General features: G+C 45.4%; 1 protein-coding gene across 1 annotated transcript in view; it reads left to right on the top strand.

Moving 5' to 3' along the window:
- The window catches only part of LOC147733659 (glycine amidinotransferase, mitochondrial-like), a 102533-nt gene that overhangs the window by 76992 nt on the left and 7503 nt on the right, over nt 1-18038 (top strand). The window contains exons 4-7 of the mRNA XM_086959003.1: nt 1153-1290; nt 8294-8458; nt 8574-8637; nt 8732-8848. Coding sequence (XP_086815129.1) covers nt 1153-1290; nt 8294-8458; nt 8574-8637; nt 8732-8848 — 484 coding nt within the window. The remainder of the gene's footprint in view (nt 1-1152; nt 1291-8293; nt 8459-8573; nt 8638-8731; nt 8849-18038) is intronic.

Consider the following 18038-nt stretch of genomic DNA (forward strand, 5'->3'; position numbering starts at 1 on the left):
ACGCGATTCCACCCGCTCAAGTAGATGCTCGATCTCTAGCCACAAAAGTTAAAGTTCTTACCCATCTTTGCGGGTGAGCTCTTATCACTTATGTACATTTGAAATGTAATCCTATGCTTTCTAACAGCCTCCTAGAAGTCCCTGTAACAGCCCAAAGTGCAGCAGTCTAGTACTATGCTTCAAGGGTAGACAAGTACCTAACAACCTAGCAGTGGGACATACCCTGGGGCTATCCTCACCTTTTTATCTTGTTTGTCTGGGTCAGCACCGGATTACCAGAAATACTCAGTAGGTAAGCAATCTCCCACCCAGTGCTACACGTAGTAAAAACTGTAAATGTTAAGCACCCAGAATAATGTGATGCATGGCTAAAAACTGATAAGGTCCCAAAGACAAGACCTATTGGATATGTCAATGTTTGTTTTTGTTAACGTGTTCATTACAGAGTTATCAGTGTGCTCAGAAGTACGTTTTTTTCCATTCCAAATGTGCTCTCTGATTTTTACTTAAATCAGGTGACTATTTTCCATGCTTCTTCAAAAAGTCACCCGTAACCCCCAGAAAATCTAACCTCTTCACATGTCAAAAAAGCAAAAACATTTCTTATTAATATGTTGCATAAAAATGTCACCTTTTCTAATCGTTTTCTTAACCAGCGAATATTTGTTTTGTTTGAAGCTAACATTTATTTCGAGATTTTTTTTTGTTCTCTGTCTCCTATTAAGAAGAAAAATCCCAATTCTATAGTAAAAGTATTAGGGCTCTCGCCCCATTTTCTCTCAATAAGAAGACTCATAGTCTGTGTGAAGAAGTAATTTAAAGCACGTTATGGAAATTACTTTAAAGCACTAACACTATTAAATGGCATATAAACGAGGAGCCGTTTAATAAAACTCGTGGTATTTATGCCAAATCACTAATAGTATAACTCACTTTTTACTGAAGACCTTGCATTTTGAGACCACACTGTCGTGTCGTGACCCAGTCATCACCTTTCTGAGAAATCCAGGCCTGAAATATCTATTACAGCATATATTATGCTATACTTGTCTTCTGATTTCTCTTGGTGCCCGTTAAAACATGGCACCAGTTTGCTTTATTGGTCCACTGACTATGCTCTACTAACTGTTTTTACCTGTTTGTTATTTCCAGGATTACCTAAACCGTACTGTGGAAGACAGGCATAAACTGGCTGCTCAGGGAAAATTTGTGACAACCGAGTTTGAGCCGTGTTTTGATGCTGCTGATTTTATAAGAGCTGGAAGAGACATTTTTGCACAAAGGAGCCAGGTAGAAATCGAACGTTTGTATGTGTTCCTTAAAATAGTTCAAGAATCAGTATGTGGTCTTTGCTAGATTTACACTGTGTGATTGCTCATTTAAAAAGAAATTGTTGACAACACGTGAGCAAAGGTTATTAATTTTTGTTATGGGTTATGTGGACGATCTACATCAGCAGTAATACTTGAGCACCTTTCAGTTAGTGATAATAACAACGTTTATTTGCAGCTCTGCGAAGCTTGATAAAAGAAAAGTTATTATTACCCAAAATAACATGACAGTCAGGTTTCTAGATTTCCTCTTAGAAAACATTTAACTTGGTGGCGTGGCTTAGCCGGCTGCAAAATGGCCGCACTCTGAGTGGGTTCTGCTGGCCAAGCCCAATATCCGCCTTCCTGGGCTGCTGCTGAGCCACGATCTGCCGCTGTGCGAGGCTCGGCCCTCGGCCCTGTGGCGCGTGCGACCTTCCCAGCAATCCCGGAGCTGACAGCGAGACCCTGACCAGGACTGGACCATGACCCGACACAGCACCTCCACTCTGCGGTCACTAGAGCCGGTAGTTTCCGCTACTGCGTGGGCACCTCGCGGCGGGGCTGGGGGCGCACTTGTCATACCGCCCGGCCTGGCCTATGCACCCCCGGGTGCCTTCACTCCTCCTCTGGTGCCGGAGGTTCAGACCTCTGTCATCGGGCCTGGTGAGGTGGGCGGTGCGCTCTCCTTGACTACCCCGCTGTGTGCGGCCCCCCACCTGATACGACCTCTGGCTCCCCGACGACGGCCCCCCCATGCAGCAGCGGTCCCGGCTGGCTGGACGCAGCACTCCTCCGGAGACAGACTAGCACTGTGGCCCCGCTTGCTGCCTATCGCCTCAGCACCTACTGCCTTGTGTGGATGCCACAACCCGCCTGCCCCTCCTGTGCGGATCAGAGTGCAATCCTAGCGACATCAGGCCGCCCCATCTTTGCATCCGGCCTAGGCACGGCCTCCTGCGCCACACCGGCTGGGTTCTGCTGCTGATCTGCAACGTACTCACGGACTCTGCACAAGTGCTACCCTTCATCTCGTCTCCGTCCCAGTGCCCGACTAGACTGGCTCCTTCTCCTCCTTCGGGCCCAGCCGCCCATACCCCGTTTGGTGCCTTTTATACCCGCTGTGCTGTGGTCCCCTTGTATCTCTTTGGCCTCGTGCTTGATGTTAAATCCACGGTCACCTCTATAGCGGTGCAGCTGGATCAATTGTCGGATCCGCCTGGACACAGTGAAAGCCCGGGTTGACTCCCACGATGCCTGACTCCTTCATGTCGAGACTAGGGTGTCTGAAGCAGAGGATGCCTCTACCCAGGACCGCCAAAATTTGCTGCAAATGGACACGATACTAGCCGTTATCTGAAACAAAAACGTGGATGTGGAAGTAATCTTCGCATCACTGGTGCACCCAAGTCCACCAACATCTCTCGCATTGAGGACTATGTGGAACAGCTGACTCGTGAGCTCTTCAGTGACGTACTCTCACCGGTTTTCATTTTGAGCGTGCCCATCGTTCCGTTGGCCCCCGTACGGCCCCTTGCCTCCCGGCTCGTCCCATCATAGCCAAAATATTGAACTTCAGGGAACGCGACGCCATCCTCCGGGTGGCCAGGGAAAAAGGGGACATTCACCACCAGGGAAAGTACCTGTCGTTCTATCTGGACTATACCATCGCAGTTCAGGTGGCTCACCGTGAATTCCTACCAGCTAAACGGATCCTACAGAAACATGAGATCTCCTACTCGCTAGCGTACCCCCCAAACTGCGTGTTAAACAAGACACAAAGACTCTCACCTTCCCGGATCCAAGAGAGGCACTGGCGTTTGCTAAAAAACTTGATAAATCTCACCGTTCATCTCCTGCTAATTCCAGAGTGGCGACTGCTGATAATCTCGGTGACAATGACTGATCTATTCTCTGAGCCTTGTTGCTGTAGCCTTAGGATTGTTTGTTCTCCTGGTCTGTAATTCCAATTTAGACCTCTGGTTCCTGTGGCCCTCTGAGGCATTTCTATTAGCCTGTCGGTTATTGATGTGCAGTTCCTTTTCCCTTTAAAGGTCATTCCTATGTTTGCTGACGCTAACAGCCTGGCCACCCTGTCTCTTTGGCAGGGGTGTATGCTGGGTGTCGCCATGCCCCCACAGGATAATTCCCATCACGGACATAGATTCTTCCTCTGAGCCAACTAGGTAACTGGGCGTTTGGTTGATAAGGGCAGGGCTTTAGAATGGATTAGATCATACTTATCCCTCCGCACCTTCCAGATCACCTCTTCTGAGGCATGTTCTGATGTTTTTTACTCTCCCCATGGTGTACCACAGGGATCTATCCTGAGTCCCCTATTGTTTAATTTGTACCTTCGACCTCTAGCCAACCTTGCAGAAAATTTCGGTCTCGTCTTAATGACCTATGCAGACGATTCTCAAATTTTGTTTTCTCTCTCCAAATCTGACCCGTCTGCTCCATCTGCACTAAAAATAGGCCTTCACGAAATATTTTATTGGATGTCGTTTATTGGATTGGTTGCTAAAATTTACGCTTACACACAAGCAGCGTCCTCCATTTCTACCGATCGGGTTCGCACTGCATGGGGCGAGGACCTGGGAATCGAGATCTCCCAAGTGGATTGTCTGTACTGCTGCACTCAGATCAAATGCCTTTCCCCCAACTACCGCTTGCGTCTGATACACTTCAAATACATACGCTGTCTGAATCTCACCCCGCCCAACTACATAGATTCAGCCTTGTGGCAAGTGACAGATGCTTGCGCTGCTCTGCGCCCGCGACTGATTTTGCTCATCTCGCCTGGTTGTGTTTCGGGGTCTCTGAGCATATTGGCAGGAGGTTTGTGCAATTATCTCCGAAATCACCTCTTCACCACTCCGACCTGAGCCCATGATCTGCCTCCTAGCCTTTGTTAAATTTTGTCCGGATGCCTCCCGCCGTTTGACTGCCATGCTGTTGTTCCTTGCGCTTCAGAAAAGGGGGTGGTGATGAACAGAGTGTCTGAATTAAGCAGACCACTCTTAACCAGTCCAAAGATCAGGGCTTGATCCATCACCGTTATTTATCTCACTGCACCATCCCAGCTCAGAACCTGGCTATATGCAAATCAGTCTGTCCCTGGCCCAGTGCATCATGGGAACAGGGCAGACTAAACTACCAAGCCAATTCTTCACCAGAAAGGAGACAAGCTACCGGGGACCGGTTTCTGGCATTTCAGCCGTCTTCGGCCCGGCTTGCTTGAATCCTGATGGTGCAGTGAGAAAGGGACTCATGTCTGAGTATACCCTGTCACACCTAAAGTGGCCAAAAACGATTCAGAAAAGGGGGTGGTGATGAACAGAGTGTCTGAATTAAGCAGACCACTCTTACCCAGTCCAAAGATCAGGGCTTGATCCATCACCGTTATTTATCTCACTGCACCATCCCAGCTCAGAACCTGGCTATATGCAAATCAGTCTGTCCCTGGCCCAGTGCATCATGGGAACAGGGCAGACTAAACTACCAAGCCAATTCTTCACCAGAAAGGAGACAAGCTACCAGGGACCGGTTTCTGGCATTTCAGCCGTCTTCGGCCCGGCTTGCTTGAATCCTGATGGTGCAGTGAGAAAGGGACTCATCTCTGAGTATACCCTGCCACACCTATAGTGGCCAAAAACGATTCAGAAAAGGGGGTGGTGATGAACAGAGTGTCTGAATTAAGCAGACCACTCTTACCCAGTCCAAAGATCAGGGCTTGATCCATCACCGTTATTTATCTCACTGCACCATCCCAGCTCAGAACCTGGCTATATGCAAATCAGTCTGTCCCTGGCCCAGTGCATCATGGGAACAGGGCAGACTAAACTACCAAGCCAATTCTTCACCAGAAAGGATACAAGCTACCGGGGACCGGTTTCTGGCATTTCAGCCGTCTTCGGCCCGGCTTGCTTGAATCCTGATGGTGCAGTGAGAAAGGGACTCATGTCTGAGTATACCCTGCCACACCTAAAGTGGCCAAAAACGATTCAGAAAAGGGGGTGGTGATGAACAGAGTGTCTGAATTAAGCAGACCACTCTTACCCAGTCCAAAGATCAGGGCTTGATCCATCACCGTTATTTATCTCACTGCACCATCCCAGCTCAGAACCTGGCTATATGCAAATAAGTCTGTCCCTGGCCCAGTGCATCATGGGAACAGGGCAGACTAAACTACCAAGCCAATTCTTCACCAGAAAGGAGACAAGCTACCGGGGACCGGTTTCTGGCATTTCAGCCGTCTTCGGCCCGGCTTGCTTGAATCCTGATGGTGCAGTGAGAAAGGGACTCATGTCTGAGTATACCCTGCCACACCTATAGTGGCCAAAAACGATTCAGAAAAGGGGGTGGTGATGAACAGAGTGTCTGAATTAAGCAGACCACTCTTACCCAGTCCAAAGATCAGGGCTTGATCCATCACCGTTATTTATCTCACTGCACCATCCCAGCTCAGAACCTGGCTATATGCAAATCAGTGTGTCCCTGGCCCAGTTCCTTGCGCAGCGCAGGGTCTCAATGTGTTGGGGCCGTAGGCCCGCGCCTATGACAACTCTCTGGCTTCAAGACGCATCCAGCTGCCAAACCCTTCTGTCTGAGTTCTGGGACCTCTTGCCAGCCAGGTCTCGTCCACTGGATATATGGGGCCCACTTGTTACCTACCTATCAATTCTTGACCCTCAGCAATCTGCAACTTCTCCCGGGCTCCCCGCCGGCTACCCGCCTGTGGCAGCCGCCGGTGTTAGTCCTTGAGCTGTTCCCTTCTAGTCCACGGCCCTCCCATTCTCCCTGCCTTTTCCCTCTATGTCTGGTGCCTCCTGATCATCTGCTTTTGCCCCCCACAGGAGTTTATGATAACCATTCATGGCATTGTCTCTAATGTGGTCTGTGGCACCTAGGGTAAGCGCCAACTCTCTGAGCACAACCTCTATGAAACGAAATCCGTTTCTATGTTCAATGCGTAGAATGCCAAAATAAAGTTTCAGCCAAAATTGTATCAAGCTTCTTCATGTTTTATTCACATGAGTTTCTCATTATTGGTCACAAAGTTTCATTTCCATAACTCATATCTGAAATCCACTTTAGTATATGCATTATAACATAATTTCCCAATGCATTTCGGACAAAACAGTCCTTCATCAGGGGAATCCTGAAAGACAATAATCCAATCTAAGTATGATCGACCGAGACGAAACCAAACATATAAATACATGCAGTCATATCCATTACTAAGTTGAGCAATTTATCAATCACTTCTAAAACACAGAACCAAAGTGATAAATCATATAATAGTATAGTTCCCGAATGTGTGTTCTCCCGGAGTTGCGTTATGAGATAAATGAATTATAAGTTGACTGAAAGGTAAAGCGAACCCAGTGCTATGAAGAAAAGTGCCCAAAAACTCAATGATGATTGTTCATGTAAAAACCACGTGCAAAGTATAACCACAAATGATATCCAAAGCCAAACAAGATCATGCGAGCCTCGTATCAGTGAATGGAACTTACAGATAAAGTTGAGCAAGATCCCGCGTCTCACTCGTGCGCCCTTCGCCGGTGAATTCATTTATCTCATAACGCAACTCCGGGAGAACACACATTCGGGAACTATACTATTATATGATTTATCACTTTGGTTCTGTGTTTTAGAAGTGATTGATAAATTGCTCAACTTAGTAATGGATATGACTGCATGTATTCATATGTTTGGTTTCGTCTCGGTCGATCATACTTAGATTGGATTATTGTCTTTCAGGATTCCCCTGATGAAGGACTGTTTTGCCACAGACCACGTTTTTGATTACCACACCTTCTCGTTAGGGGGTGATATCTCTGAGGCACACCACAGACTGTTTAACCTGTTCACAAACGAGGAGTGCGTGACCCATACCTTGAACACATTGTCTCTAATGTCACACAAGTGTGCAATTATCTCTGCTGTGCTGGAATGTATTGGTGTGCCTAATCTTCTGCATTTGTGGAACTATGTAATTGTACTGTGCAATCTTTTTCAAATAAAGGTTTTTGGAAAATTAAAAAAAATAATAAAAAAGAAAACGTTTAACTTCTCTTTACCTTCAAGAACCTACACACATTTTGCTTGCAAAATGTTTCCCATGGAGAAACCCTTTCCCCTACACTCCCACTATTGTCGGGGGGAGGCTGGGGGTGTTCGCGGCTATCTTTCCCCTTTCTTCTCTAAAAATGAATTTACTTCAGCTCTTGACGCGAATCCTTCTCTGACCATTACCAGGATGGGAAGGGATCAGATAATTGTTTGTGAATACAAAACACGTACGAGAATCATAAATACGTATGACTGTGCCTGCTCACAAACCCCTAGTTCATCTACAAACCAGAACTCCAACTTCCCTCCCACAGCAGGATATTTACTCATACAAAGTCTCCTTGTTAGTAAATCCTTTTACGAGTTCCTGAGTTTTGTGAATTCCAAAAAGGGGTTGTCACTTATCACTCATAAAATGCAATTGCAACCTTATTTCCAGCCTTACATGCACGAATAAATCTTTGTGAACCTGCCTCCGGGTGCCTGATGACTTCCTTCAAATACGGAATTGTGCTAAAGTCTCATTGTCTGGTGCTCCAGAGTTTCTCAGCTCCACTCGATACACACAATCATCTGGGTCATGTTCAGTTCCCACGTGGAGCTTGATACCAGGGTCCTGACCAGTTTTTCCCTCTTCTTGTGTAATGTATTACAGATAATTAGTCTGGAAGAATGTGGCATACCTGTGTCAAGGCCAGTCTCCCATGCTTTTCTGTCTCTGCAATGAGTCACTGAAAGTGCTTCTGGTAATGGGCACTGACACCAGCACACTGTAGACAATTGTTATGTAGGTAGTAGAGAAAAAAAATGAGTTGCTGAAAGAGTTGATCTCCACTATAACATTCATCAAAATACCTTGAGCAGGACTTTTGAATTCTAACAAAAAATACATTTTCTTCTAGGTTACAAATTACCAGGGCATTGAGTGGATGCGGAGACATCTTGCTCCAGAGTACAGAATCCATATCATCTCTTTTAAGCATCCTAACCCAATGCACATTGATGCTACCTTTAACATAATTGGACCTGGCCTTGTGCTTTCCAACCCAGATCGTCCTTGCCACCAGGTACATCTTTACACCTTATATTATTTGAAGACCAGTGCAGCATTAAATCACGGTGAAGAATGCATATTTGAAAAAGTTGTCAACTAGCTTTATATTTTCTGGGTTGATTTTTTAGATTGACCTCTTCAAGAAGGCTGGCTGGACAGTAGTCACTCCTCCAACCCCCCTTATGCCTGAAGGTATTCTTTGCTTATTTCTGAAATGTAAAATCCAAATATTTTTTTTTGTGAGTCCGTATCAGCATCTTTAACCGTGTTGTTATCCTGGTTTTAGATCACCCACTTTGGATGGCATCCAAATGGCTCTCCATGAACATCTTAATGCTTGATCAAAAGCGTGTGATGGTGGATGCCAACGAGCACTCGACCCATCAGATGTTTGAAAAATTAGGTAATTAGTGACATTGATATTTGTTTTTACACTTGCACCTGCCTTTGCACAGAATCACAATCGCACAAAGCACTGGACTCAATTATTCACCAGGACTATCGAAAGTGTACAGGAGCACTATTAATACACGTGCTGTCCATCAGTGTACCAGATTCCATTGAACTGGAAGAGCGATCCTTTGCTGTACCATTTAAACCAGGGAGCTGGCACGATTTATCTGGATCCCCAGCGGCATAAGAGTACAAACTTGGGCGAAAACCTAGTACTAGCAAGTCAATAACAGTAATCTGACTTCTGCTACAAAACACTAAAATAAATTATATCAAGTTCAAACAATAGATTTCAATATTGTGTATACACACCAAGAAATCCAAATAGTTTTGGAAATTAAAAGGGACATTTAGATGGCAAACGTCTAAAACTGTGCATGGCAATGTAAAGAAATTGATTCAAATATCCCATGAGGTAGTGAATAATCCTCACTGAAAACAACTTCACGAGGTGCTAAGAAGGATAATGAAATAGGTATCAAGAAGAATTATCGCATGAATAGGGACCAAGAGGTGTTCATGAAGCATGAAACCACACATTTATTCAGGTCCAAATTGTAGATAAAATTGCAGTGCTTCATAAATATCAACATTATCTGCAGTAGCAGTCGATAGTGATCTGTAGTGTTTACTGCTGACATTTCTAGCTAAATGAAAAACAGTGAAAAGAATCCACACACAAACATCCATAGAATTCACTGGAAATGAATTAAGACTAAGTATAGAAATATTTGATAATCCAAAGAAAAGATCAGGCCTAAATGTTGACTAACTAGAAACCCTGCAGAATGTATTTTAATACTCCACATTGCAAATAAGAGTAGCACCTGTTAATGAGGTGTTGGATAGTGTAGAAACATTGCATTTGGCAGCAACGGAAGGCACCAGGCTCAGAAAGTCTGCTTTTCCCCCAATCTGCACTGCCCAAACTGATCCTAAAGGGGCTCGGCTTTACCCATACTTAATCAGCACTATTCCTTTTTCTGTCCAAGGCCCTTTTATTTTATTTTTTCAGATCTACCTTTCACGGTCCAGCCTACCTCATGTTTTCCTGAGTGCATGCATACATATATAGAGACATTCAGTCAACAGTTTCTTGCAATTTGTCTATTCAAATTTGATATTTATTAATTTCTATAGCACTGAATCACCCCAAAGGGGTATCTCTGCACTTAGAACTGTGTGATGCAGCCAAACCCAAGGGACTCAGAAAAGAAAGGTATTTAAAAGCTTCCTGAATTTAGAGAGGCTCTGACAATCACAAAGCTGGAGGGGCAATTCGTTCCAGAGACTAGGGGCAAGATGTGAAAATGCTTTGCCACCTTTGCAAGCCTTTTTAATTCTATGGGTACAAAGAAGTAGCTTGGAGCCTGATCGAAGGGGCCGTGGGGGGTGTACTTGGTAAGTTTGGCAGAGAAGTAGGAAAGCCCCTGTCCCTTGAGAGCTTTATAAACAGTGCAACCGATCTTGAATTTGACGCGCTTTCTCACAGTAGGCCAATGGAATTTGTTAAGAAGTGGGATAGCAGCCGTTCTGGGGGGGTAGAGGGGGAATTTGCTACTAGACGACCGGCCGTGTTCGGTACAACGTGTAATTTGTTTAAGGAGGGTTTGTTGGCCGAGGCTAGCAGTGTGTTACAATAGTCCAGACGGCTTAATACTAGGGCTTGCATCAATCTGTTTTTTAGTGGACAAAGGCAACAGGGGGAAAACTCTTCTGAGCAAGCTTACTATGTGGAAGCAGGTGCCAGCAGAAGTAGTAGCATGAGCATCGAGTGTGAGGTTTTGGTCGATCCTGATTCCTAAATTCTTGAACACTTCTTTAGGGGAAGGGGCCGTGCCCAGCTCCTCCGGCCACCATATGGGAGCCCAGCTTATAGCTGCTCCTCCAAACAGCAGGATCTCCGATTTATCGGCGTTCAGTTGGAGGAAGTTGATCCTCATCCAGGCAGCAATGGTCTTCATGCCCTCAGAAAAGATGAGTTGTCTATCAGGTCTGTTTTTATCAAAGGTAAGGAGGAGCTGGGTGTCGTCTGCATAGGAAATGGGACTGAACCCTAAGTTCCTCATGAATTTGGCCTAGGGGGTAACATAAATGTTGAAGAGAGAAGGGCTCAACAGGAGCCTTGCGATGACCCCTTAGCAACCTTAGTGGTTTTAGATCTAAAGCTCCCCAATGTAATCGTCTGGGTTCTATCTGTGAGAAAATCTGTCAACCACTTCAGTGCGACCCCCTGTATTCCAATGCCCTGAAGTCTCTCAAGTAGGATCTGGTGCGAGATGGTGTCAAACGACGCAGATAGGTCAAGCAGCACCAGCAGTGCTGCCTGACCATTGTCCAGGGCCATTCTGATGTTGTCAGTTACCTCAATTAGGGCAGATTTGGTACTGTGCTTGGCCCAGAAACCTGACTGGGAGACGTCAAGGCAGTGAGAGGTTTCAACAAAATCAGACAAATGTGTAGCTTGCGAGCTGATTTAATATTTTTATGATAGGAGGACAGTGCGGTTTTATATTTCTCTTTGTCTTGCCCACTGTGCGAGTGTCGCCATTCCTGTTCCAATTTTTTACATTGGCTCTTTTCAGTTCGTAAGGCTGGAGAATACCAGCTAGTGGGTGTGTGTTTTGGAGAGTGGGTCTGAGGCTTTATAGTGGCTACATTATCTATGGTGGCTTGTACAATGAAATTAAAATGAGCTAGCTGTTCCTCTACACTATAAGTATTAGTTTCAATGTTCCAGGAGCAGAAAGGGGACAGGAATTGGTTGGGCTTTAGTTTATGCCAAGGTCTATACCAACGTGAGGTGTGAGATGCAGGAATGGAGAAGCTTCTGAGACTCATAAAACACAATGCCCAGAAAGTGAAATGAGTGGCAATTGATTAGAATATTTTAAAAACAGACTCCAAATTCACTAGAAAGATTAATCTCAGCTAGCGCAAGTGTCATGCATCAGCACATGTCTGCTGCGCGACTAAAATGCTAGACTTTAAATAGTCTGGAAATGGAAATCCGGCTATCCTCTCTACTCTCCACAGCAATCGGGCGAACCCGCTGTGGACCAGCTTAAGAGGTAATGAGGTCAAAACCTGCTAAGGTAGGAGTCTTTAAAAACACAATGGCCAGAAAGTGAAATGACCGACAATTGATTTGAACATTTTAAAAAACAGAATCCAAATTCACTAGAAATATTAATCGCAGGTAGCGCGAGTGTCATGCATCAGCGGGCGTCTGGTACGCGACTAAGATGCCAGGTTTTAAATAGTCTGCGGGAGCTAGTGTGCTATACCGCTAGTACCGCCCCCCCGGAGGCCACCGGAAAAGGAATGCTTCACAAATAATGCTCCCTCCCACCACAGCACAAAGTATAGATTAGTGGATAAGCTAACTTCAGCATTTGGATGCCTTTACTTTTTTGTGACTACATGTTGCTCTTGCACATGTATACAGGCACTTAAAAAGTAGTTGCGCAACAATAGGTCTTTTTCGACGCTTGTACTTACCAGCAACTGCTAATACTGCTAATACTTTTGTGTAGTAGGTCGTCATCAACTATTTCCATAAGATGCGTAACATTTAATGTAAGTTGCAATGTGACTCATCAATATCAACCAACTCTGGTTTATGTATATATCCTGTAGATAAACGAGCACAAGGCATTAAGGTAGTAAGAGTGTATATGCAAATTTCTAGTGACATTCCAAGCAATTGTAACTGACTTAAGAGGGACCGTTAGTAACGACTTGAGGAACTGCAGCAGCTTTGTGCTTCTTTCCGATACACTAGTTTTGCAGTAACATGTGTTCATTGTGTGAAAAAATTCCAGAATAGTAGAGAGATCCTCGAATAGTTGTGCAGCTGGCATTACGTATTTGAGTGCACATCCTAATTCCTAAAAAGTAAGTACAGGTTTAACAGTGGAAGTACATGCATGGCAAATGTGATCTTCCAGAAAGTTATTATTCTGTTTATTGCAATTCTTTGAGGAAAACATGAGCCGTGGTGTAAAGTACTCGTCTGAGAGGACTAGTGTTGGTGGAATAATGAAACATGCTTTCCATCTCCTTGCACTCTTCTGTGAGGACCTCTATTGGTAATATAGTGCAAACCCAACTTTTCATCTTCATTGCACTCTTCTGTGAGGCCCTCTGAGATAATATAGTACAACTGCAGCTTTCCATTTAATTTACACTCCGTCTCCATTGTACTCTTATGTGAGGACCACTGTTGGTAGTAGAGTGCAACATGTTGCACTCTACTACTCATCTTCATTGCAATCTTCTGTGAGGCCCTCTGAGATAATATAGTGCAACTGCAGCTTTCCATTTCAATTACACCCCATCTCTATCTCCATTGGGCTCTTCTATGAGGACCACTGTTGGTAGTAGAGTGCAACATGTTTTCCATTTCTGTTGCACTCTTATATGAGGACCTCTGTTGGAATTTCAGCATTCAAGCATCCCTGTGTTCTTCTCTGAGGACTACTGTTTGAAGTACAGTGCAACAAGCTTTCTCACCTCCCTAGCACTCTCCTACAAGGTCTTCTCCGGGCTGCATATTGATGATTCAGCTTTCCACCACTTATCTGAGGCTGTGAAAATCATGGACCTAGATACAAGGTTCTGCTGTATGTATTTCCTCAAGATGTCAACTTTGTCAGTGCACACTCATGCCTTTGTTGCTTATGATGCAAGCATGGTTTCACATTTACACAAGATAGATACAGTGACTACATAATTAAGCATCCAAGTCCTATGTATACAGAGTGCAAGAAGGCCAGCTTTATTTTCTTTTTGGTCTAATACTGCTATTCCTGTGAATAGTTATTAATGAAATATTGCGACTACCAGATTGCAGTACAAATTTTACTGGATGAGCTATTAGGTATGTGTTGGAAATTGGCCTTTTTGCAGGGATGCCCCAAACATTGTGTCTTCCTCATATTTATTTGTTTTTACTGGCATTAGGACTCTGGGAATTTTACCACTGCTAAACAGTACTAAATTATATGTGCTTTCACCTCTAAACATAGTATTATTGGCTCTTATTCAAATTGGCCAATTGTATTTACTTATAAGTCCCTAGTAAAGTGCACTACATGTGCCCAGGGCTTGTAAAATAAAGGCTACTAGTGGGCCTGCAGCACTGATTGTGCCACCCACTTAATTAGCCTTCTAACCATGTCTCAGGGCTGCCATTGTAGAGCCTGTATGTGCAGTCTTAAACTTCCATTTTGACCAAGCAAAATAAACCTTTTGCCATGCCCAAACCTTCCTTTACAATTTATATGTCACTCCTAGGGTAGGCCCAGGACAGTCCCAGGGTACTGGGTGTACTGTATTTAAAAGTAGGATTTGTACTTTTAAGTTTTACATGCACTATTAGTGAAAACCCCCAAAATTAGTTTTTCACTACTGCAAAACCAATATCTCCCATAGGGAACTTTGGAAAGATATAACTGGTTCAAGTTTAGTGTCTGTGGACCTATAGTGTAAAATCCTAATTTATGATGAAGTCGGATTTTAAATTGCAATTCTGAAAATGCCACTTCTAGAAAGTTGGAATTTTTCTTTCCTTAGCCATTTGGTACCTTTCTCTAATCACATGACTGGTATAGTTGGCAGTTGGGTTTTGTGTATTCTCCCTTACAGCCACGCACAATGGGAGCTTAGATGTATCAAAATGGGCCATCTCTGGAGGGAGGGGAGGGAGGAGCTGGGCACAGCCTCACTTACACCTGAATAGGCTGTGTCCTTGTAGGAGAGTAGGGTCTGCTTCCTATGGTTACCCCCACTTTTTGCTGTGAATCTCTGGTTTTTCGACTTTAGTGTGGCTGTGGGCCTGCCAATCAGACCCACAGCCCAGATGTTCTCTCTCTAAATAGATACCATGCACTTTAGGTACATACCAGATTGGTTACTGGGTCACCCTTGTGAGCCCCTGTATAGTGTACCATAGGTACCCAGGGCATAGGTGCACCTTAGGCCTACCAGGGGCTGCAGCATGTATGGTGCCACCCCTGGTTTGCCTTCCAAACTGACACTACAGGTCTGTTTGCACAGCCTGGGTAAGGTGGTGTAATCACCCCTTACTTAGATATAGTATACCTATATTCATATATACATATAGACACATATACACCTATAAGTCACTCCTATGCAGCTTTAAGAACCATCTCCTTATAGCTGTTCTATGATATAGCCATACCATATACTCTTAAGTGCATTATAATCCTCGTGGTTAATGCTAACTTTGGTTTGGATTTATCAAAACATGTTGTGTAAGGTGTCAAACACTTTGGAATACTGTCCCCCCCCCCCCCACCCCGCCAGTCCTGGCTGCAGGGGTAGCATTTCACCCTTCTAGAGGGAGAAGACATGTAGTTACTGGTTTACCTGGTTAAAGTTAAACAGAGCCTCAGCATCACAAAATGGATGCTGCTGCCACAGACACGAGTCTGACCTCCTGTTGCTGGACGAAACTCCGGCAGGGGAGGCCTGGACAATAGGTTTCCTGTCCAGGGACGTGCCAGCACACCGCCAGACAGGCTTTTGTGTATTTTGGGCAGGGAAGGCTGCATTTAGTGAATGCTTTCCAGACACTGCCTGGGGCACACAAGGTGCTCCATGCATTTCCCAGTTCAAACCGGTTGCTGAGGCACTCTGCCCCAGCTCTGGTGCGAAACTGGACAAAGGGAAAGGGGTGTTCCCACCCCCTTCCCAGGTCCACCCATAGGAGGGACTTTAAGGGTAGCCCAGCCCCTAAACTCAGTATAAGTATAGGAGCTGTGTCCCTAGGACTTTAGATTACCCTGGACGAAACTCTGAAACATAAATCCTGGACCTTCGACATTCCATTTCAACTGGAAGATGGAAGACATCTCCCTTGTGGTCAAAGAGTGACCATCCTGTTCAAACAGGCACCAGCAGCAACTTTGCCGGTCTATATTTTTGAGGCTCCCGCTGGATCCCGAAGAATCTGCTACACAGGACATGGACTTCTAGACATCTCTGACCCCGACCTTCAATCCCAGCAAAGCTGAGACCCCTGGTGGACACAAGAGATGTGGGACCGGAACTCCTGGACATCCTGCATTTTGCTAACTGCATTGACTCCCGAGGTATCTCGCAGTTGTGCATTGGGGTACGAGAAGGCCCAGACCCGAGCACCATTTGCACCGAAGCTCAGGCCCGCTCTTGCATTTCAGCTTGACGCGTCTTCCCGGTTCCTAGTCCATTGGCTAGTGAGCTCCCTGAAGACTTTCTTTTACATCTAACTTGCTTTCCTGGTTGCTACAGGCTTGCTCCAACTTCCTTACTACAAAGAAGAAGTTCCTCAGACCTTACTGGTCTGCACCGAAGCCATTCTCGACATCCTGCGTGGGTTGTGTTTGCCAAGGCTTGTTGGGTCCAGTCCGGATACCGACACCGCAGTCAACTAGATCCTTCGCGGGAGAGCTCCAATCCAGCTCCTGGTCATCGCCGAAGCCTCCTGGTCCTCGTGGCTGAAGAGACAAACTTGACCTGAAATCACCAAACAGCGCCTGCTTCTTTCCCGGTTCCATCCAGGTCACTGGAAAGTGACCCAGACTCTGTCCCTTTTGCTTTCAGGTTCTACAGATCTTTGATCCACCCTTGGATCCACCCAGACATTTTCCTGTGGTCGCCTGCAGCACTTCTTTACAGCTCTCCATTAAAAACGACGACGAAACCCAACATGAAAAGACACCTATGCACCCAGTGCTCCCGTGGGTCTTGACTCTCGAAGTGTCCTAGTTTAAAAGGGTTCCATCGTAGTCTATCCGGAAGTGTCCTTAAATTTCATATTTGTAACTTCTACGTTTCCCATAGAAAGTCAATGGTAACCCGCGCCTGTGTTTAGATACTGCATGCATTTCCTACTTCCTAACCTTTGGTTGTATAGAGTAGCCCCAGTGATTCAAATGGCCCCAGGCCTGCTTTCTAATTCTCTCGTAGTTTTTATACCACTAGTTTAGTATATGTTTTGTGAGGCCCCTAGGGCATAACGAATACTGTGCAACTTATCGTATATTAACTCACTGACTTGTATTGTATTTTTACCTCTAACCTCAGAGTGCAGAGGGGTTGTGTTTAGAAAAATACTTATATATATTTGATATATACCTTGAATGGTGTCCTTTCATTTGGTACTCAAGGGATTATAATTGGTTAAACAACTTGCTTAATACGCTCTCTGAAGTCTTAGCCTGATGACTGCTGGTCCATGCTACCACTAGGATAGCTTTCTATAAGGTTGACTTTACAACCACCATCAATAGGGTCAATTAGACTGGTGCAAGGTGCACACTAGAACTAGTGGACATCATATACACAATGAGCTGCATTTCCCCCTGTATTGAGTCTGAAGCCCGGACAGGAAGGGAGGACATGTGTTCACTTCAAAGACATGTCTCTGAAGTCTCCCCCACTTCAAAGGCATCACTTCAAAGGCAGTACTGGGCCTCAGACTCCATCACTGCAATACACTTCTGGACCTGTGCCTACCCTGCCAGGAAGGACTGCTGTGCTCCAGACGGACTGCCACTCTGCTGGACTCCTACTTTGGTGTCCTGATCTGCTGCTCTCTTGCCTCAGACAGAAGGACTGAACCTGTATCTTTTGACCCCACAAACCAGAGTGACTCTAAGGGTTAGTTTGCTGGCCTCCTGATCTGAATCCTCAAGGACATAAGGGGCTTTCAACCCCTGTACCTGAACTCTGCGATCTGTGAGTGTACCCTGACGAGTGGTCGCACCCAACGCTTGGACTCTTGGAAGTGGGCCAAAGGTGCTGAAGAGCAAAATCGATGAATCTCCTCTGAGCAACGCAGCCTCAAGCAGAACATACGCATATCTTTGGCTGAGCGGCACTTCCATGAGCAGAAGCGGCACATCGCTGCTGCTGCGTGGATTGGATCCAATAGACTTGCATCGCCACTGCAACCCTTATCTTGGGTCTCACTCATCGCCTTCAGAACCACCACTGTGTCCCGCATTCCCTAGTGGAGGCCCTCACATCTCTCATCAACTGCAGCCTTGGTGATTGCGTTGAGAATCCGCATTGTAGCTTCACTGCTCATCGGAATTGATGCACCTCCTCAGCTGCGCATCACATCCCCACAC

The sequence above is a fragment of the Lissotriton vulgaris genome, chromosome 2_1 (genome assembly GCF_964263255.1).
Source record: "Lissotriton vulgaris chromosome 2_1, aLisVul1.2, whole genome shotgun sequence".
Lineage (NCBI taxonomy): Eukaryota > Metazoa > Chordata > Amphibia > Caudata > Salamandridae > Lissotriton > Lissotriton vulgaris.